The sequence below is a fragment of the Chionomys nivalis genome, chromosome X (assembly GCF_950005125.1).
Source record: "Chionomys nivalis chromosome X, mChiNiv1.1, whole genome shotgun sequence".
In the NCBI taxonomy this organism is placed as follows: domain Eukaryota; kingdom Metazoa; phylum Chordata; class Mammalia; order Rodentia; family Cricetidae; genus Chionomys; species Chionomys nivalis.
In genome coordinates, this window is record NC_080112.1 from 82,249,305 (window position 1) to 82,273,350 (window position 24,046).

Genomic DNA, 24,046 nt, shown 5'->3' on the forward strand with positions numbered 1-24,046 from the left:
GTTCGATCCTACTTTCCTCCACTTCACCATGTGATGCTTTTCAATCACTTTTACTTTTCTGTTTATCTCTCAAAATCATCATGCATTGATGGTATCCCAATGTTCAAAGTTTACAGTTCTGTGAGATTTTCAAAAGTTCTATCCTAGCTTTTGTCTGCTAGGTCCCTGGCCAGCAAGGGACCCTGATCCAATGGAGGGGTGAGTGTGTTCTGGATTGGCAGCAGAAGCCCCATTCTGCCCCAGAAACGGAGTGCAGACATTCCTCAACCCCCTAATATTTCTGGTCATTCTGCTAGGGCTTCTCTCCTCGGCTACTTCCTCTCTTTTCCTATCCCATTCCAGCTTCTGCACAGTTACCCCGTCCCTTCTCCGGGGACATAAGATCTCCCAGCTATGCCTGTATTTGGGCTAGGACCTGGTGGTGAGTGCAATCAGGCAGTAGTTCCTTTGTTTCACTAAGCTTGCAGGCACCAAGATAGGCCTTTTGTCTGAAAGGTCCCTGGACAGCAAGGGGCCCTGATCCTGTACCAGAAAATCCATCTGAGAGCATTTGAAGGAAGAGATGGGCAGGTGCCAATGAAAGAATTCCTCCAACAATTTAAAAAACAACATGGTAACACTAGAACCTAGTGAACATACAACAGGAATACCTGAACACCCTAATCCAGAAGAAGTAGAAAAAACTGACATTATGAAAGTGATAGACTCCCTTAAACAGGATATGAAAAACTTCCTTAAAGAAATGGATAAGAATAACAAAAAGTTTGAAGATATGAGTAAATCCGTAAAAGATACGCTAGGAAACCAAGAAAAAACAATCAAAGAGATAATGGAAACAGTTCAAGACTTGAAAATTGAAATGGAGGTAATGAAGAAAACACAAACCGAGGGCCAGCTGGATATGGAAAATCTAGGTAAACGATCAGAGACTACAGAAACAAGCATAACCAACAGAATATAAGAGATAGAAGAAAGCATCTCAGCTGTTGAAGACACCACAGAGAAAATAAATGCACTGATCAAAGAAAACAGCAAATCCAACAAATTCTCATCACAAAACATCCAGGAAATCTGGGACACAATAAAAAGACCAAACTTAAGAATAATAGGGGTAGAAGGAGAAGAATTACAGCTCAAAGGCCCAGAAAATATATTCAAGAAAATTATAGAAAACTTTCCCAACCTAAAGAAGGATATTCCTCTGAAGGTTCAAGAAGCATACAGAACACTGAATAGACTGGATCAAAAAAAAAATCCCCTCGCCATATAATAATCAAAACACAAAACATACAGAATAAAGAAAGAATATTAAGAGCTGCAAAGGAAAAAGGTCAAGTAACTTATAATGGTAAACCGATCAGACTTACACCTGACTTCACTATGGAAACCATGAAAGGCAGAAGGTCCTGGATAGATGTGCTGCAGAAACTAAGAGACCATGGATGTAAGCCCAGACTGCTATACCCAGCTAAGCTTTCATTCACCATCAATGGAGAAAACAAAATATTCCAGGATAAAAACGAATTTAAACAATACATAGCCACAAATCCAGCCTTACAGAAATTAATAGAAGGAAAATCACAAACCAAGGAATCCAACACTGCCCACAATAACTCAGACATCTAGCGACCCTTCACCAGCACAACTCAAAGAAGGGAAAAACATAAACTCTACCACCAAAAAAAAAAGAAAGAAAGAAAGAAAAAATGACCGGAGTTAACAACCACTGGTCATTAATATCACTTAGTATCAATAGACTCAATTCACCTATAAAAAGGCACAGGCTAAGAGATTGGATATGAAAACAGACAGAATCCAACATTCTGCTGTTTACAAGAAACACACCTCAACCACAAAGACAGACATCTACTCAGAGTAAAGGGTTGGGAAGGTTTTTCAAGCAAATGGACCTAAGAAGAGGGTGTGGCCATTCTAATTTCTAACAAAGTTGACTTCAAACTAAAATCAATCAGAAGAGATGGAGAGGGACTCTTTATACTCATAACAGGAACAATCCATCAGGATGAAGTCTCAATCCTGAATATTTATGCCCCTAATATAAAAGCACCCACTTATGTGAAAGAGACATTACTACAACCCAAGGCAGACATCAAACCACACACACTAATAGTAGGAGACTTCAACACTCCTCTGTCACCAATGGACAGGTCAATCAGACAGAAAACTAACAGAAAAATAAGAGAATTAATGGAGGTAATGAATCAAATGGACTTAACAGACATCTATAGAACTTTCCACCCAATTAGGAAAGAATATACCTTCTTCTCTGCAGCTCATGGAACCTTCTCGAAAATAGACCATACACTTGGTAACTAAGCAAACTTCCACAGATACAAAAAAATATTAGTAACTACCTGTGTCTTATCGGATCACCAATGAATAAAGTTAGAATTTAACAATAATTCAACCCACAGAAAGCCTACAAATTCTTGGAAGCTGAACAGTCAACTACTGAACCACCTCTGGGTCAGGGAAGAAATAAAGTAAGAAATTAAAGTCTTCCTTTAATTCAATGAAAATAAAGACACAACATACCCAAACCTATGGGACACTATGAAAGCAGTGCTAAGAGGAAAGTTCATAGCTCTAAATGCCCACATTAAAAAAAAAAAAAAACGGAGAAAGCTCACATTGGAGACTTAACAGCACAGCTGAAAGCTCTAGAAAAAAAAAGCAGACTCACCCAGGAGGAGTAGAAAACTGGAAATAATCAAACTGAGGGCTGAAATCAACAAAATAGAAACACAGAAAACAATCCAAAGAATCAATGAAACAAAGAGCTGGTTCTTTAAGAAAGTCAACAAGATTGACAAACCTTTATTCAAACTAATCAAAAGGCAGAGAGAGAACATTCAAATTAACAAGATCAGAAATGAAAAGGGGGATACAACAACAGACACTGAGGAAATTCAGAGAATCATTAGATCTTACTACAAAAGCTTATATGCCACAAAGTTGGAAAATGTAAAAGAAATGGACTTGTTTTTAGATAAGTACCATTTACCAAAATTAAATCAAGACCAGGTGAACAATTTAAATAGTCGTGAGAAAATAGAAGCTGTTATAAAAAAAACCTCCCAACCAAAAAAAGGACAGGACCTGATGGTTTTAAGGCAAAATTTTATCAGAACTTCCAAGAAGACCTGATACCTATACTCCTTAATGTGTTTCACACAATAGAATCTGTAGGGATATAGCCCCACCCATTGAGGGCGTGTTTGCCTCGGGCTAATGTTTACTGATAAATCTGCAGGGCTTGATCCCAGCAGCCCTTTTCTCTGCTTTTCCTGTTCTTCGCGGAAACCTGTGGTCCTGTAAGTCTATTTCCTTATTAAAGCTGTATATATTTATAAAAAAAAAAAGAAGAAGAAGAGGAAGAAGAAGGGGGATTAACTGGTTTTATGGGATGATTGGTATTTGTGAATTACTGTTTATAGAAAATTGTACTGGTACTGTTTCTTGTATATTGATATATTGAATATTAAATGTGAGTGTTCCTACCTCTATTTTTGTATGAGTATACTTATAACTTTGTCTATATTGTATTGATACATCTACCATATTACAATGTACATTTCTACCTCTGATACTATGACATTGTTTACAGTTAAAGATCATTGTCTTCATATATTGCACAGTTGTTTATTCTTTTAGTCTTCAAGTTAGATAGGTATTGAGAATTATATGTTTGTCATATTTATTTTTAAGTTAATCAGGTCTTTTAGTTACATAGAGATTATATTTAGTATAGATAGTATGATCTTCAGCCTCTTCAAAGAGCTGTAAAAAATGGCCTTTAATCTAACCTAAAATTTCTCTGCCAACGAGACACAATTACTCCTGACAGCGCCGCTCTACTCCCGAGAGAGAACGTTGAGCACCAAAGACACTCCACTGGGAGCTTGTCTTCTTGGCAAAACTGGCCTTTGGGTTAAAAAAAGCCCATACCTCAACTTCTGACAAAGACACAAAATATCCCTAAGTGGATAAAACAGGATTGTCTTATCCTGCCAAGACAGGGTAGGATAGTTCTAAGAATGGTATGTCAGTTATATTAGGCCTTAGCCAAAGTTGGTTAACTCAACATTACAAACGAGACTTTGGGTGATTGCCCAGGTAGTCAGTTGTCTCTGTCAATTGTTACACATTTTGGATATCTCTCGTTTGTTAAGTAATATTTATTCCCTTCTCAGATCTTTGACGGAGTTAAAGATTATATAATTATAGTTACTCTCTATGTTATTTAAACTCCTTGAGATAAAATGTTTAACAAAACTTTTGTTCTCAATATTGTTTGTTATATTTATTATTTGTTATTATTGTATATAGTTATATTTGGTTTAGTTCTATCTTATTTAGACAAAAGGGGGAGATGTAGGGATATAGCCCCACCCATTGGGGGCGTGTTCGCCTCGGAATAATGTTTACTGATAAATCTGCCGGGCATGATTCCAGCAGCCCTTTTGCTCTGCTTTTCCTGTTCTCTGCGGGAACCTGTGGTCCTGTAAGTCTTTTTCCTTATTAAAGCTGTATATATTTTTATAATCTGTCTGCATTCATTTACGCCGTCACAAGAATCAGAAGAGTCATTGCCAAACTCTTTTTAGGAAGCTACAGTTACGCTGATTCCAAAACCACACAAAGACCCAACCAAGAAAGAGAATTACAGACCAATCTCACTCATGAACATCAATGCAAAAATTCTAAATAAAATTCTGGCAAACAGGATCCAAGAACACATTAAGAAAATTATCCATTACGTTCAAGTAGGCTTCATCCCTGAGATGCAGTGCTGGTACAACATACGAAAATCTATCAATGTAATCCATCACATAAATAAACTGAAAGAAAAAACCATATGAACATTTCATTAGATGCGGAAAAAAACATGTGACAAAATTCAACACCCCTTTATGATAAAGGTTTTGGAGAGGTTAGGGATACACGAATCATACCTAAATACAATAAAAGCAATATATAGCAAGCCAACAGCTAATATCAAATGAAATGGAGAGAAACTCAAAGCCATTCCACTAAAATCAGGAACAAGACAAGGCTGTCCACTCTCACCGTATCTCTTCAACATAGTTCTTGAAGTTCTATCAATAGCAATAAGACAACATCAGGGGATCAAGGGGATTCGAAATGGAAAGAAGTCAAACTTTTGTTATTTGCAGATGATATGATAGTGTACATTAGTGACCCCCAAACCTACACCAAAGAACTCCTACAGCTGATAAATAACTTCAGTGATGTGGCAGATTACAAGATCAACTCAAAAAAATCAGTAGCCCTCCTATATACAAAGGATAGAGAAGCAGAGAGGAAATCCAGAGAAAATTTACCTTTTACGATAGCCACAAATAGCATAAAGTATCTTGGGGTAACTCTAACCAAGGAAGTGGAAGATCTATTTGACAAGAAATTTAAGGCATTGGAGAAAGAAATTGAGGAGGACACCAGAAAATGGAAGGATTTCCCATGCTTTTGGATGGGTAGGATCAACATAGTAAAAATGGCAATTCTATCAAAGGCAATCTATAAATTCAATGCAATCGCCACCAAAATCCCAATAAATTCGTCACAGACCTTGAGAGAACAATAATCAACTTTATATGGAAAAACAAAAAAACCAAGATAGCTAAAACAATCCTATATAAAAAAGGTACTTCCGGAGACATTACCATCCCTGACTTCAAACTCTATTACAGAGCTACAGTAATGAAAACAGCTTGGTATCGGCATAAAAACAGAGAAGTCAACCAATGGAATCGAATAGAAGACCCAGATATTAACCCACAAACCTATGAACACCTGATTTTCGACAAAGGAGCTAAAAGTATACAATGGAAGAAAGAAAGCATCTTCAACAAATGGTGCTGGCAGAACTGGACGTCAACCTGTAGAAGAATGAAAATAGATCCATATCTGTCACCATGCACAAAACTCAAGTCCAAATGGATTAAAGACCTCAATATTAACTGGAACACACTGAACCTGATAGAAGAGAAAGTGGGAACTAGTCTAAAACACATGGGCACAGGAGACCACTTCCTACATATAATCCCAGTAGCACAGTCAATAAGGGCAACATTGAATAAATGGGACCTCCTAAAACTGAGAAGATTCTGTAATGCAAAGGACATTGTCATTAAGACAAAAAGGCAACCTACTGATTGGGAGAAGATCTTCACCAACCCCGCAACTGACAAAGGTCTGATCTCCAAAATATATAAAGAACTCAAGAAACTAGACTTTTAAATGCTAATTAACCCAATTAAGAAATGGGCCACTGAACTGAACAGAGAATTCTCAACTGAAGAAGTTCAAATGGCCAAAAGACACTTAAGGTCCTGCTCAACCTCCTTAGTGATCAGGGAAATGCAAATCAAAACAACTTTGAGATATCATCTTACACCTGTCAGAATGGCTAAAATCAAAAACACCAATGATAGCCTTTGCTGGAGAGGATACGTTGTAAGGGGAACACTCATCCATTGCTGGTGGGAATGCAAACTTGTGCAACCACGTTGGAAATCAGTGTGGTGGTTTCTCAGGAAATTCAGGATCAACCTACCCTAGGATCCAGCAATACCACTCTTGGGAATATACTCAAGAGATACCCAATCATACTACAAAAGCATCTGTTCAACTATGTTCATAGCAGCATTATTTGTAATAGCCAGAACCTGGAAACAACCTAGATGCCCCTCAATGGAAAAATGGATAAAGAAAGTGGGAATATATACGCATTAGAGTACTACTCGGCGGTAAAAAACAATGACATCTTGAATTTTGCATGCAAATGGATGAAAATAGAAAACACTATCCTGAGTGAGGTAACCCAGACCCAAAAAGATGAATATGGTATATACTCACTCATAACTGGATTCTAGCCATAAATAAAGGACATTGAGCCTATAATTCGTGATCGTAGAGAAGCTAAATTAGAAGGTGAACCTGAAGAAAAACATGTAGTTATCCTCCTGGATATTGGAAGTAGACAAGATTGCCAGGCAAATATTGGGAGTTCGGGGGTGTGGTGGGGGTAAGGGGAGATGGGGAGAGAAAAGTGAGAAGGGGAGATCTTGGGGGAATGGGATGGTTGGGGTGGAGGAAGGGAGGATATGGGTGCAGGGAAGTATATATCTTAATTAAGGGAGCCATTTTAGGGTTGGCAAGAGACTTGGCTCTAGAGAGGTCCCCAGGGGTCCAAGGAGATGTCCCCAGCTAGTTTCTTGGACAGCTGAGGAGAGGGAGCATAAAATGTCCCTATCCTATAGCCACACTGATGAATATCTTACATATCACCATAGAGCCTTCATCTGGCGATGGATGGAGATAGAGACAGAGACCCACATTGGAGCACTAGACTGAGCTCCCAAGGTCCAAATGAGGAGCAGAAGGAGGGAGAACATGAATAGGGAAATCAGGACCGTGAGGGGTATGCCCACCCACTGAGACAGTGGGGCTGATCTAATGGGAGCTCACCAAGGCCAGCTGGACTGGGACTGACGGAACATGTGATCAAACCAGACTCTCTGAACATGGTGGTCAATGAGGGCTGAATGAGAAGCCAAGGACAATGGCACTGGGCTTTGATCCTACTGCATGTACTGGCTTTGTGGGAGCCTAGTCTGTTTGGATGCTCACCTTCCTAGACCTGGATGGAGGGGGGAGGACCTTGAACTTCCCACAGGGCAGGGAACCCTGACTGCTCTTTGGACTGGAGAGGGATGGGGAGGGCGGTGAGGGGAAGGGGAGGGAAATGGGAGGAGGTGAAAATTTTTAATAAATAAAAAAAACTAATTCTAAAAAAAGAAAAATATGTTTTCAACATCATGCAAATATAAATTTTGTTATTTGGGTGACAAGTGGAATGTTGGGTTTGAATCACTATATTTTGTACATACATACCTGAATATAAATACACATATATGTATGTATGTATGTATGTATACATATACATATATATACACACATATATATATATAAATAATTGAGAGTTTATGTCAAAAAAAGAGTTCTATTCTACAGGCTTTCCTATTACAATATATGATTACTAGATTCCACTGAATATAGTTACAAGAGATATTGTAGTTTTCCTACTACAAATAAATATTTGTAATGTTAGAAATAATAGTATATGCATTTATTTGAGCCTTCTTAGGAAAAACTGTGGTTGTTAACACAGCTGTGTTCAAAAGATACATGATCAAAAATATGTGACTTCCTTAAAAGTATAATACAAATTCGAGGCCAACCTGTACAGCATATTGTCATATTTCTCCTATTCACTATAAAACATGTACTTTCATTCCACAAGTTTATTTTTTCTTCATGGAATTATCTCAATCAATAAATGTGAACACGTTCTACAAATTAGATCAGGCAGAGAAAATATTTTCCTAAAAGTATTATATTTAATTAGCATCTACTGACAACTTTTATTATGAAATATGCAACACAAGTTGCAACATTTCCCACAGGCATTATGAGATTTTTTCTTTTTTTAAATTCATTTTACATACTAACCAGTATACATACATAACTAACATAGTTCCCCCTCCCTCACATGCACTCCTCAGAAAAGGTAAGGCCTCCCATGGTCAATCAACAAAGCCTAGAATATCAAGTTGAGGCAGGACCAAGCCTCTTACCCTACTCCCCATGTCAAGGTTGAGCATGGTAACCCACCTAGGAAATGGTTTCCAGACACCCAGCTAATGCACCAGGGATAAATCCTGGTCCCAATGCCAGGGTTCCCCAAAAGACCAAGTCACACACACAATTGTCAACCACATTCAGAGGGCCTAGTTCAGTCCCATGCAGGCTCCCCAGTCCAGAGTCCATGAGCTCCTACTAGTTCAGATCAGCTGTCTCTAGGTTTCTCTATCATGATCTTGACCCTTCCTTGCTAGTATAATCCTTCCTCCCTCTCTTCAACTCGACTCTAGGAGCTGGGCCCATGCTTGGCTGTGAATCTCTGTATTTGCTTCCATCAGTTACTGGATATAGATTCTATAAGGACAACTAGGAGTTAGTCACCAATCTGATTACAGAGAAGGCCCATTCAGGCACCTTCTCCACTATTGCTAGGAATCTTAGCTGGAGTCATCCTTGTGGATTCCTCCGTGTTTCCCTAGCCCCTGGTTTCTCCCTACCCCATAATGGCTACCTCTATCAAGTTACCTCTTTAATTGCTTTCCCTCTCTGTCCCTCCTCCAACTCTATCATCCTGTTCTCTCATGTTCTTATCCCTCTTCCCCTCTCCTCTCCTGCTAATATTCAGTTTACCCAGGGGAACTCATCTATTTCCCCTCCCTAGGGTAATCTGTGCTTGTCACTCTTACGGTCTTCTTTGTTACCTAGCTTCTCTGGGGCTATGGATTGTAGCCTGGTTATCCTTTGCTTTACATCTAACATTCACTTATGAGTAAGTACATACTGTGTTTGATAACTGATTAAAATAAAATGCAAATCCTAACTGTAAAATTTACAAACTACATTCCCTTTACTTTATTTAGCAACTGCTTAAAGGCTTACTGGGCTAAAACGATAACTCAATATATTGTTGATTACCATTCCTATGATATCAACAGACTTATATTGGCATTAAGAAATCATATATAAAAGTAACATTTAATTCCTAGAATGTAATGATAACCCTTGCAAAACCAGTTACTAATCACAGTCATTATCATTGAAAATAGAAAGGAAAAAAAGAAACCTAGCATTTAGAAGTCTAAATTCTCTCAGCACAAAGTCAGAAATAACTGTTTAGAAAACTTGCTTTGGAACACTGATATCTCTCACAAGATACTGTTTAGAAACACAGAAGATTTCCACTCAGAAATACATAGAAATACATAAGGAGGACATACAGAAATGACAAGTCTAATATCTGGTAGCTGGGTGAGACAGTACAGCACGATTATATAGTCCTGTTTTTTCATGTTTCTTTTGCTTTCTCTATCTGTAATGCTAATACAGTTTTTCTCTCAGGCCTTGGTGTCCTCATGATTAAGCAGGTGTGGTATTAGGTCATCTGCACTATCACTGCTAAAGTCTTATGAAGCCAATTCTCTAAACTATAAAATTTTAGTGATAATAAATGTTTAAACCAAAAATTTATAGCATTAAAATCTGAATATAAAATAAGAATAAGCAAATGGCTGTTAAAAGAGGTAAGAAGTCTGTTCCTCAATGTTCTGAAGTCAGATACACTAAAATTATTCACTGAATACAAACACACAAATCTGTTCCAAAGGTTTTAAAGGAATTTTGAAATACAGCCTAGTCAACAAAGTATGCTTTTTTGTACCACCAAAGAAAATGTAATGTATATGTATAGGGGTTGATGTGGCTCATAACTTATCCTTCATATAGATTCATAAAAGCCAACTGTAATTTATGCAAAATAGCACAAATAAGAATGCCTGAATGTGTCCATAAAAGTGAAAGGGTCAAAGCAACAGAGAAACCCTGTCTCGAAAAACCAAAAAAAAAAAAAAAAAAAAAAAAAAGTGAAAGGGTCAGAAAAAATGTTTTCTTTATAGTGCCAAATGGGGAAATGAGTTTGTCACATGTCACACAATTTGGTTTCATAAACCAACTTTGAAAAACTTGACTCAACTTGCATTTTCACGGAAAAATTTAAGGTTAAAAAACACCACTCCAGAATGTTAACCTGAGATCAAGAGGAAAAAAATTTCAGCATACTTAGAAAATAAAATCTGTGCTTTGTAACAATACTAATAAGGACAATTGGAAATATCACATTTTCAAGCAACAAAATGGAAGAAGATACTGAAAATTGTTTAAAATTATCTAAACTTGTTTCATTAAAGGTATATAACCTTTTTCCTAGTAGGGTTGTAAAACCAGAAAGAAATATATAAACAAGAACCTCCATGAAACTTTGGATTATTCATTATTATATATGATATTCACAAATCTATAGTCATCTCACAGATAAATAACTTCCTGTAACATAAAATCCCAGAATAAAACAGCTGTTACTACCTGATTATTATGTATAGAAAAAGATTTCAAATTGCATAGCATATGAATAACTATAAAAAAACATGAACTTGAATGTCAAATGGAAAGGTTGCAGAGATGATGCTTGCTCATTCATAAATGATTTTAGAAAAAAAACTTCATTTAGGAAATAATACGATTTGTTTGGCTTTACAAAACACAATAATGTCAAATTCTTAACAATCCTAGTGGCACAAAACCAAATTAACCAAGAGAACATGACTTTGAGTTGATGTAAAGATTTTTAAATCTGTAACAAATTCTATAATAATTTACCTAATCCAGGGTTGCCAAGAAAAGAACTGTAATACTAGAAGAAATGAGCATCTTAAGAAGTACTGGTCTCCATCTTAATTGCAAGTACAGTAATGTTGCTTTTATCCAAAGGGATGTTTCTCCGTAGTCAAAAAATTGGGAGTGTACCTGTTTTATTTTCCTAATTTTTTAAACAAAATACTTACTACCAAATCCATCACTAAGGACTTATTTATGCTAATATTACAGGTATTATAGGCAAGCTTACTTATCTTGGTTTCTGACCGTCTGTAGATTAAGTCTGGCAAATAAGGTATCTTGGGAGATAAATCAGTAATACAAAACAAGTTTGGTGAACAGTTATTTCTGACTCTGTGTTGAGAGAATTTTGACTTCTAAATGTTAGGTTTTGTTTTTGTTTTCTTTTTCTTTCAGTACCTGTGCTGCCAGAGAACGCATCCTGCCAGGTGCAGGAAAGCAGCCTGACAAGGAGAACAAAGGAAGACATATAAAATGTAGACACAAGAAGTGACAAAAGCATGACACAGGGTCATTTAGCAGAGGAGCAAATAGGCCTCAACACCTCAGTAGCCTTCAAGGGCACTGCTGAATTACAATGGATAATAATAATGAATGATTCTGATATCTGTAAATTATAACAGCATAGTAAGTAAATGTGAGATATGTGTTAAAAAGGTAACTGAAGATTGGTAAAAGAGTTTTGGCTCTACCCGAGGAGATCACTGCATAGTAGGGTGTATTGAACAAATGATGAAGGATTGGAAGAGTGTGTATCCACAAATGACATTTCTAAGTAGTAGTCAACCTTTTCCTATGGGAGTTGCTTCTAATGTACTGAAAATTAATTTAAGAAGATATTGAAAACACTTTTATTTTGAAGGACAGGATCTCTAGTTTCCTTAGGTGACAAGTCTCTATAGGCTTGTTCTATAAAAGTTAGTTTAATTTTATGTATTATATGGAATAGTGTAATAACACAATAAAACGTGTGTAATATGCAATGATCATAAGAAGATAGTTGGCATTTCCATCTCCTTCAGCATGGCTTTGCATATGTGATTAATACATAATATTATACACTTATGGGATACAATGGTATTCCCATACATGTAAAACAAGAATAAATTATGGTCAATAACATATATGTCTGTGTATATATGTGTGTGTGTGTGTGTATTCTCTCCCCAATTACACACACACACACACACACACACACACACACACTTTTAAAAGTCAATACTATAAAAACTAGAAAACTCATCACCAAGGGTAGGAAGAGAGGAAAAAAGACAATGATCAAAGTGTGTGAAGTTTTGGCTGTACAGAAATGGTAAGTTTAGTGATCAGATTACATTAGGGTCACCACAGTTAACTGCCTGAACAACAGATTTTTCAATATTCTTACCACAGGGGGAACATATCAGGGCAGGGATAGACATGTCAATCATTTCAGCTGTACCATTTGACAATGTATATAGATCATAATGTCACATTTTATTAACATATATAATTATTAGTTGACAAAATTTTAAAACAGTAAAGACTACCATGAAAGTACAAAAAGATACCTTTAGTAAATAATTCTCAGCTTCTTTCTGAAAAGTGTAAGCTTTTATCAAGCATATGCTACAAGAACAAGCTAACTTTAAACATTTTTAACACCTCAGTATCTTTCAACCCTTAATTCTTTGCCTCTCTTTACAATAAAATCATAATTATTTATAAAGTACATCTCGGAAAAAAGTTAATTTTTTCGTGGGTAATATCTGAAATATTTAAAATGTATTTCTTTAATAACCTCACCTTAAATCACCAAAGTTCACATAATTTACTTTCTATAAATTTCATTTCGTTTCCTCTGAGGAATGGATACAGTCAGCCTCACTGGAATATATTTGGACTACATTTGATTTACTCAGGTATAACTGCATTAGTTACAGTGCTTGCCAACATTTGTCAAGTGATTCCTCCAATAGAAAGAATGATGAATTTCACTTAGGATTCCAGCATTACAGCCTGATTTTAGGACAAGTACATGTGCTCAGCTCCATATATTTGGCAAGGTGATTATATTATATAATATATACAATGTGATCAGCTAGGATTTTTCTATTACTCTTAAGTAATTGTAATCAGGGAAAACAAGTCACTTCAAAATTCATTTATAGTTAAGTGCCTGAAAACATAAATCTGCAGATGGAGAATTATTCTTGAATGTTATTTTACTTGTTGATATCTATACATCAAAAACAACATGAATTATCATTTGCAGTTCATCATAATTAGAACAAATATGAGAAATCCAGAGGAGAATCCAAAATGTGGGATCTTACCGTATCACATAGTCATTTACCATTTCTCTCTGCTTGACGAGAGAAAGGATTAAATTGTTTCTGAATAAGACTGTGAGGAGATAATTATGCAGATTTTAAGAAGATGTTCTATTGTGTCCACAATGTGCTTTATTCAAAGCTTCAGGAAAAAATAAAGTCCTCAAAAGAGACAGAGCAGTAGCTTAGCAGCTAGTGTAACATTCTGAATAAAGTATTATGTTTATCATCAGGGAACATCAAATGAGAAAAATAAATGAAGTAGGAGCAGGTTTGGACACACAAAATAAAAGCATGGTATATTTGCCTGTTTTTTTCCTGACTTGAAATAGAAAAAGACAAAATGAAAATGAAGGCAACAGGAATAGGACATGGAAGTCTTCTGTGATATTATCAGCAATTCTATTTTAGAAGACAGATGAAGAACAGAACAATTTGAAACTAAATATGACATCAATGACTCTTTTTTTTTTTTAAATTAGGGAGCAACAGGAAAATGTGCTATTAAAGACTTTCAATGTTTGAGTTAAAATGGCTCCTGAAAGTCTGTGAAGAGGCCCAAAGCATAAGGAAAGGCAGAAGCAAAATTCTAATTAAGTCACAAAGCAAGGAAATGACAAATATGGTATCTTTCTTAAATTATGTTACGTATTATACCAAACTTTAAGTCTCACTATTAACTTATAAAATAACACATACTGCATAATGAATGAAAAACAGATTGAAAAATCATCAAGAGCTTCTTTTTCTCTGTGATAAGGCAAAGTATCATTAATGAACTCAAGAGTACCTCTTTCAGGCTAGAAACAAGGGAAAACCAGCTAGTGTATTTGTACACACTGCTGCTATTATATAGATATGAAATGATTAAGTTACAGTAAAGACCAGAGAATTTTATCAAGGTAGAAACAAGTAAGAAAGGAAGGGCTTCTGAATCAAAAAGATCTTGGCCAGTTTATTTAAAATGTTGTCATACATTATTGAAAATGTCTATGTGACTAGTTGCTTCTTCTCTACATGCAAATCCTGGAGGCTCCTGCCACTTGGTTTCTTTCAAAATCATTTAAGATAATTTCTAAGGAAGACTTAGAAATTCCCAAGGTCTACAAGGTTAGATCAACTGTTTACCATATGCATTCCTAGCATACATATACACACACACACACACACACACACATATCTATAGATAAATTAAACACTTTAAATAAATAAAACTTTAAACAGCAGAAACTTCTAGTGAAGAGACAAGACACAACAGATTAAAAATCTAAACCAATGTCTACTCTATACCCCTTTGCACTGAGATTAGTATGTCCCCTCTTGAGCCATTCATGTTACATGGCTTCTTTGGGTCGGTGGACTGCATGGTTATCGTTTTTGGCCAATATCCATCCACCTATGAGTGGATGGTTGTCTTTCTGGATCTGGGTTACCTCATTCAGGATGACCTTTTCTAGTTCCACCCATTTGCCTGCAAATTCCATCATGTTATTGTTTTTAATAGCTGAGTAAATGTACCACATTTTCTTTATCCATTCTTCAGTTGATGGACATTTAGTTTGTTTCTAGGTTCTGTTTATTATGAATAAAGCTGCTATGAACATAGCCGAGCATGTGTCCATGTGGTATGGTAGAACATTCTTTGGGTATATGCTCAGGAATGGTATAGCTGGGACTTGAGGTAGACAGACTCTCAATTTTCTGAGAAGCCACCATATTGATTTCCAAAATGGCTTTAAACGTTTGCACTCCCAACAGCAATTGTATTCCTCTTGCTCCATATCCTCTCCAGCATGAGCCGTCAGTTTTGTTTTTGATCTTAGTCATTCCGACATATGTAAGATGGAATCTTAGAGTTGTTTTGATTTGCATTTCCCTGATGGCTAAGTATGTTGAAAATTTCTTTAGGTGTTTCTTGACCATTTACGATTCTTCCATTGAAAATTCTCTGTTTAGATCTGTACCTAATTTTTGAATTGAATTTTGTTGATGTCTCCTTTCTTCATGCTAGAAGGTACTCCGTAAAGTACCAGAAGAGAGAAGTAATCACCCATCTACAAAACCTGTTCTCTACAAAAGAGAGCTGACTACAAGATGTACTAATGCATAGTGGCCCAAATGTTAGGAGAAAGAGCAACAACTTTTTGATTGGATTTGAGATCCACTTCATGAAATGGAAACAAAGAGACCAAGAATCTAAAACTAAACTGGTTATGGTGCTAGGGGAAAACCTATTACCATTATTCTCTGAAAGAAACATAACAATAAAATAACTTGTAGTAGCATCCTGATATACCCATATATCAGCATATCCTTCAACCCTTATCTCAGAATCTTCTTATTGAAGTAGATGGTTAATAAGAGATCCACAACTAGAAAATGCACAGAAAGTGAGGGTTTTGGAACACTCAGTCCTAAATGGGAGGTCTTCATCAAATCCTTCTCTGTAAGGCTAAGGAATCTATTTACAAGAGAAGACAGGGTAGACATCAGAAGTGATGGATGACTCCTAGGAAACAGTGTCTTTCAGACACAACAGGAATGATGTACATATGAACTCACATAGTCTTTGGGAGCACACAGAGACCTGCATATATTCAAGCTAGACAAAAATTCCAGCACTAAGAAGGGGAAGTGAATTCTAAGTCCCACCCCTAACTAAGAAGCTATCTGCAATTAATACCTTCTAGGAAAGGGGAATAAGTTTTCTCCAATAGAGTCTAACTGGGTTGAGCAACCTTACTCAAAGGCAGGCACTATGCCCAAGAGTAGCTGGTCAATACAAAATGGACTTTTTCTTTTTATATTATTTGAGATTTTTTTTTGTCTTATTGGTCAGTTTTTATTATTATTATTTTTTGACTAACCGTGTTTTTTTTTTTTTGTGCTGTTGTTGTTGTTGTTAAAAGGAGAGAAAGAATATGAAGTTGGATGGGCAGGGATGTGGGGTTTATTTGTAAGGAGCCAGGGAAGAGAAAAAACATATGATTTTTTAAAATTAAAATGTATAATGTTTCGTTACACATAGACTCCATAATCCAATGTATTTGTAACGTATCAACAGCATTTGACACTTACTATATACAACAATACTTTGTTGTTCACAGACATAATATTACATGCTTTATAAACATTCAGGAGCTCACAAACTGGGAGAGAATCTTTGCCAACTCTTTATCTGGCGGACAATTAATATCCAGAATATAAAGAACTCAAACCCCAGAGTTGGGCTTTGCACCTAGACAGTGTTTTCAAAAGAAGAAAAAAATGACTAAGAAATATCTCAGAAAATGTTCACTGTCCATAGCAATTAGAGAAATGCAAATCAAAACAGCTTTGAGATTTTGTCTCACTATGGTATGAATAGCAAAGATCAAGGGAACAACTGAAAACATATGAAGAAGGGATGGAGGAAAAAGGAACTCTTGTTCACTGCTGGTGGGATTGGAAAGCGGTGCAGCTGCTGTGCAAATCAATATGTAGATGCCCCAAAAGGCTATAAATAAATCACATGATCCACCAATAACACTTCTTTACATATATCCACAGGATGTTACATGCTACGCTGGAGATATTTGCTTAACCAAGTCTACTGCTGATCTATTCACATTACTTAGAAAATGCAAAAAAACCCTAAATGTCCTTCAACTGACAATAAAAGTGTGGTACATATACACTATGAAATACTATTCAACCGAAAAGAAAAATGAAAGCATGAATTTGCATATAAATGAATGGAACTAGGAAAGATTATATTGAGTGAGGTAACACAGAAAGACAAATGTCACATTTTCCCTCTGTGTATTTCATGAAATATAACAAAGGAAAAAAGAGTCAAATGTGATGATTATGTAAAATGTTTCTACATCTCAGTGATCTAGAAATAAATATCCCATAGGTTAATTGAATTATGTATTGTTTTAGTTTGGATGTAAAGTGTTTGCCAAAGTTCTGTGTATTGAACACTTGCTTCCTAGGCAGTGGTGCTGCTTTTCTATGTTCTAGAAACTTGAACTTGCACCTACCTAAAGGAAGTGAAACAGAGAAGGGAAACCCACTTCACCCTAGGGCACTGGGTAAATGTTAGCACCGAAAAAATATCACTATTAGGATTAATAGCAGGTTCTATTATTTCATGCTGTTATCACTCTTGATGTTCATTTTCTGCAAATAGGCAAAGAAATTGTCTGTGTTAAATTCAACAATGAACACTTAAAGGCTGAAGTTGTGGCTTAGTTCTAGATCACCTGAAATACATGAGGCTGTATGTTCGTTTCCTAGTATGATAAAAAGGGGAGAGGCAAATTTTTAAAGAGATAGGTATATCCATATTCATTGCTTCTACTCATTCTATTGTAAGAAGTACCAGCTAGAACAATCTAGACAAGGTAATAAAAGGTGTCCACATTAGAAAAAAGTGACTGTTTGCAGATGACAGAACTTTCTGTAAAGACCTTTACCTACATTAAATAATACATTGTATTAAATAATACAATGTATAAATTACCAAAACAGTATATTATCTAATATGCATTTCTGTCGTACATATCAGTAAAAAGTATTAACAGGAGAATTTAGAGAGAGAAATAGTCCTGTGCTTACATGTGCCTTTCATGCATGTCATCGTTGAAGAGCATAACTCAATGACCCGAACAGCAAAACTTCCTGGTTCTTCTGCTGGCACTGTCATAATGGAGACCTGAAGACCAGAACAAGTAGCAGAAAAAACTGTTAGGTCTTTTTATTTTTCTATCTGTAGAGTGCTAACTGTACAATTCCCAAATATTCTTTGAGATTTGAAAACATTTTGCTTATAATAATTTCATTTAGGAGTAAAATGTAAATCATGCAACACAGGTCTCACTATCCAATTTCCTCATTATTATTCATGTTTATATTATTCTCATCAACTGAATATTTCAAATCTTTAATACCGATTCCATCCATCAAACATCACATACTAGTCAAAGGAATGCAATTATAATATTACTGTTAAAATATAAGCACTCTCTTCCTTGAAATCAGATTATAATAATAAGTGGTCTAGTATTGATATGTTATATGGGTCATATTTTAAAAGCTTTTCATGACTATCAGATCAACGTTTCTCTATAGAGCTGAAGTTTCAGTATTATTCTTTAGCCAAATCTACAATCTGAGGAAACTATATCCTCTTAAAGGAAATGCTAATGAAAGAGAAAGCTCCATTTTCCCTTTTCCCTGCATGTGCTGTGCTTGCATTCTGACAAGAAATGCAAAAAGGAAGCAACTAGAACACATTTTTAAAAAAAAAAAATTAGGAATTGTCTTGATAGCAATGACTACCCTATTTGCCATCTATTTGGGGGCTTCTGATGTTTCAAAAACAGTTCTCCATGTTCCTCTTAACTCCCTTTGCTGCTATTAAGGATAGAAAATATATTTTAGCATCAAAGAGAGCAAGAAACCAAGATACTGAACACTGTGAAATAATGAAATGATGAGGACTAAAAATATGACCATAATTGAAAATGTTCCTTTAATGACTCTACTAACATGGAAGAATTTCTTTTGGTTCTTGTAATTCTCATAATTTATTACTGAGATACAATCAGTATTGTCCTACTGGAGCACCTCCATCACCTGAACTCTGAGACGCTGACTCTTCAAGTATTTCGGAGATTTTAAATTTCCTCTTTAACAAGAAGTTCCTAACTCTCTAACATCACCAGGGAATATGCGTGAACTGTCCACTTGTTTCTTTCCCTACCCTCTAATCTTCTTAGTTCTACTTGCAATTCAAAATGAAGATCTAAAGAGAGGTGAGAAGAGAGGCAGGGAAAGAACAAGGGAAGAAGAGGCTGACGGAAAAATAAAGGACTATAACTTTGTCTGCCATGTGAAGGAGGGATCTGAGAAGACAGGTGTGAAACAGGGTGACAAGTTAGAAGGCAGAGACTGCAGAAAAGGAAGGAATGGAGACAACTTTTATGAAGAACAGGACAGGACCAAAAGGTTGAGAAACATCAGAGAGAAGGACATCTGTGTAGCTAGAGAAATGTCAGTTCTGTTCTCAGAGGCAGTGAGCATTAGAAGAAAAGCAGAGTGAGGGCAGAAGCTAGTGACTTCAGCTTTAAGTGCCTATCTCTTGGTAGTCACAGTCGAACTTCGGCATGGGGACCTGGAACCCCATGCCTTCAAGAGGCGCCTCCAGCATTTACGTGGAGTTGAGACTATGGACTCACATACATGCCATGGTGGTTTGAATATGCAGGGAGAAGGATAATACAGTTGGATGAAGGGGAAAAGTTTGATATTTAAGAACAGGAGAAAAAGAAAAATGGACTTCAAGGAGGCAGAGAACAACAGTCAGTGTTATGAGGAGGGCACAGGGCTTGGAAGTCAACGGTGTTCAAGAGAAAGAGAGGAAAAAACTTGTCAAAAGCTACCAGGAAAGGCCTAGTGGAAAATAATAGAAAAATGTCCTCTGACCCTAAATATCATGGTTTTTACTGCATTCAGTAACAGTAATTGTGGTAGATGTGTATGGACAGGAGCAAGGTTGCGGTTTAGAAATGATTAGGAGTTCAGGAACTGGAAGCAGCAAGTATAGTGTATAGAAAACACTATTAAAAAGAAGGGAGAGGCTAGGTACTCAGGAGAGATAGAGACAGAGTCAAGAGACTGGGCTGTTTTATTTGTTTTTAATGTTAAACTTTCAGTTACTGTGTCTGTATGTGTGCATGCAAGAGTGATTTTAGGTAATTATTCATGCATAGATCAAAGGTACGTGTGAAGGAGGTTGCCCATGAACAAGGAAGACATAGACCCCTTAATCACCCTTGAGATGGTGTACATATATTGTGAGTGGTTGAGTAGAAATTCGAATTCTTTTGTGCAAGGCAGGTATTTTATTTTACCCAGAGAAACAAGAAGATGAACAGAGTGAGTTAGAAAGTGAAGACTGTTACTATTCATTGGGGTGAATGAAGAAGCAATCAAAAGCAAGTGGAGGGATTTGTACATGAACAGCATCCAGCTGCATGAGGCTGATACCACAACCATGTGGGAAGGCCAATCTGCTTGGTTGTGTAACTTTCTCAAGTAGCACTTGGTGAGGAGAACCCTAAGAGAGACATACATGGATTCCCTGTGGAAGGGGAAACAGGCAGTATATCCTGAGAAGATTGGGAGTGGGTGGGGGAAACAAAGTGGAGGGGATCAGAGGAGTGGGGGAGAACATGAGGGAACAGGATGTTCAAGAAAGGGAAAGGACAGAGAAGGAGAGAAAGCAAAGAGTTGTCTTGATTGAGGGAGCCATTAACGGGCTAGAGAGAAACATGGCACTAGGGAAATTCCTAGGAATCCATAAGGATGACCTGAGCTAAGACTGGAAGCAACATTGGAGAGGATGCCTAAACTGGTTTTCCCCTGTTATCAGATTGATCACTACCTTAATTGTTATCATAGAACCTTCATCCAGCAACTGATGGAAGCAGATACAAAGATCTGCAGCGAAGCACTGGGCCGAGCTACCTGAGACCAGTCCAATAGAGGGAGAGGTGACAGTATGAGCAAAGGGTTCAAGACCATGATGGGGATACCCACAGAAATAGCTGACCTGAGTTAGTGGGAGCTCACTGACTCAAGACTGATTAGGGGGGAAACCTACATAGGACCAAACTAGGCCCACTGAATGTGGGGGACAGTTGTGAGGCTTGGGCAGTTTGTGGCACCAACGGCAGTGGGACCAGGATTTATCCCTAGTGCGTTAAACTGGCATCTAGAACATTCTCTGGGGGATGCCTTGCTCAGCCTAGATATTGCGGGGGAGGGCCTTGGTCCTGCCTCAAAGTGATATGCCAGACTTTGTTGACTCCCCATGGGAAGCCTTATCCTTTCTGAGGAGTGGATGGGGGGTGGGGGATGTGGTAGGATGGGAGGAGGGGAGAAAGTGGGAATAGGGACAGCTATGTAGAATGAGAAAAGACTGCATTAAAAAATTTACATTAAAAAAAGAGAGAGAAATAGATACAATTAATAGCCAGAAACAGGAAAGAGATTTTCCTTTATGGTCCTGTGGAAAGCCCTGAAGGAAGAGGGCAGAAGAGAAATGATAAAGGTCTGAAGAAATAGAAGGGTAATTCTATGAACTGACAGAACGAGAAGAAATGATTAAAACAGATAGAAGGACCGACTGGGGCATATTCATGATCATGTAAGTCTATAATCTTCAGATTTGACTGGACCATTGACACTGCTCAAGAAAATGCATACAGAACAGGGAATGCCATAAAGTGATTATCATACATCTTTCTTTCAGGTCTGACTTGTTTGTAAGTCTCATACTCGGGAGAAGACTTCGCTTTGTAATTTAAAGAATGGAACATCAACTCCCAAACTTACAAAAAAATAGTTCCATTTTCACCTTCTGATTTTAATATGCCTCACATTTCTAAGGGCAATGCTTAGTCTGGTTCTCTCTGACTTTTGGATGGACTTCAACTTATCAGTTACATTCTTTCTTGCCTGGGTATCTCAACTCCTCTGCTGACTCCATTCAAATAGCTAAAATCCTTAAGAACCTTTGAAAAGAGCCCTCCTCTTCCATATCCCTCTTCAGGGGCCAATTCCCATTTTATACTTTCCAGTTCAGCTTCTTCAAAGAACTGCCTCTATCTGCTCTCTTCATGGTTCTGCCTCTCTGCCACTCTCCAATGAATTCACTAAGCTTACAGTTGGTTTAATGGGAAATCCAGACACATCAGTCAACAATGCCAGACCAATGTGATGAGTGAAACATTAATTGCTATATAATTTCCTTAAACTATACCATGCCAATCCTTGTTGCACTGAACTGCACTTCCTATTTGTCTGTTTCTGTGCCCCTAGGCTATGTGGTATTTGAAAGCAGACATGCTATCACAGTTATCAATCTCTTCTAGGAGGCCAGTACACTCTGACTGCTGAGGAAAAGGCACTTGTTTGGCAACTATTAAATGAAAGTTCAGTTTTAGAGATTTTAATATACAGTATAGGGGCTAAGGTTACTAATACTATATTATGAACTGAAAACCAACTAAGAATGGATTTTCACTATTCTTCCTGTAAAAATTTTCTGTAAAGATAGACGTGTTAATTAGTTTGATTGTAGTAATAAGATCACCATGTACATATATTTCTTTTTAACAAACATACCTTTTATTCTAAAAAAAAAAAAAAAAGGACTGAATCACCTGTTGATCTGACTCCGTTTTTAGTACAGATCCATCTGTTATCAGGACTGCCCTGGATATCTGCCTGCAATGCACAAAAGAGGAAAGCTGTGATTCGGATTCTATGGGTAAGTTTCATTTATTGTTATGTAACCAGCAGAAGGCATGCTTCAAAGATTTAAGTAAGAATAAAAGTGTCAAAACCCAGTCAAGTTCTGCTTTAATCTTTTCTTGGCTCAAGAAAGAAGGATGCATGACCTACAGACAAACTGCAGCTGACGCAAAGGAGAAGCAACTTAGCTAGGCTCCCCTCAAAACAGAACCAAGTAGGGAAGAAGGGTAAGAAATCAAGTTATACCTTTGGTTCGCTATACCTCTGCATGCTACTTGAAAACAGAATAACGAGAAGAGTCAACATAACTACACAGCCAGAAATGCTTCCTTCTTTCGTGCAGTGGGTGGAGGGCACCTTACCTGTACTGTACACGGGAACATGTGTTCTCAGAAAGGTAACTGTCTTCAATAACGAAATGTTTAGAAATTATTCTTTGACCAAATTGATCTATCATTGCTTTACATCTATAAAGAAGATAAGCATAGAAGAAAAGATTATATTAATGATTAAGCAACTGACAAAATGAAATCATGAACTGATGATTTTGAATTTGAAACCTTGTGAACCTTTAAAAAATTGCCAACTACTCTGCATTTTCTGACAATGAACTAGAGATATATTCTGGCTGTTATTCTCACATCTCTTAAGCTACAAATGCACGTAAACTGTTTCTTAAATATTTATTTTGATTGTCATTAGTCTGTAAGTGTGAGGCCAGCAAAGCATTATTGCAAAATTTCAAGCTTTCCTCACATTTAGAAACATAGAAGTCATTCCTTTGTTTAGAAAAAAAAAATCAGCTTTCTTTTTTTTTCCATCTTTAACAGTTCTAAGAGGGAAAGGAAAGCTGATTAAATATCTTGTATCATTCACAGCCTGCAAAGGCCACTGAAGGCTTTTTTATTTTTCTGTTAAGTGTTGCTTTCTCTTTTGTTCAAGAATAGCTATCTGGTCACGTGTTTGATAATGTTTTAAACAGAAAAAAAGGATAGAGTCTCTTTTAATATCTGTTTCCACTTTACTTCAAAGGATAATCATGGAAAGATTTCTTTCAAGTGCTGTTTCCA

At 36.7% G+C, this 24,046-nt stretch overlaps 1 protein-coding gene across 2 annotated transcripts in view; it reads right to left on the reverse strand.

Annotated features, from left to right (window-relative positions):
- Chm (CHM Rab escort protein) overlaps nucleotides 1–24,046 on the reverse strand; it is a 154,720-nt gene that overhangs the window by 13,924 nt on the left and 116,750 nt on the right. For both annotated transcript variants that reach the window (XM_057759801.1, XM_057759802.1), the window contains 3 exons: nucleotides 23,339–23,443; nucleotides 22,886–22,949; nucleotides 18,273–18,369 (listed from right to left, as the gene is read on the reverse strand). In XM_057759801.1, the coding sequence (XP_057615784.1) occupies nucleotides 18,273–18,369; nucleotides 22,886–22,949; nucleotides 23,339–23,443 (266 nt within the window). The remainder of the gene's footprint in view (nucleotides 1–18,272; nucleotides 18,370–22,885; nucleotides 22,950–23,338; nucleotides 23,444–24,046) is intronic.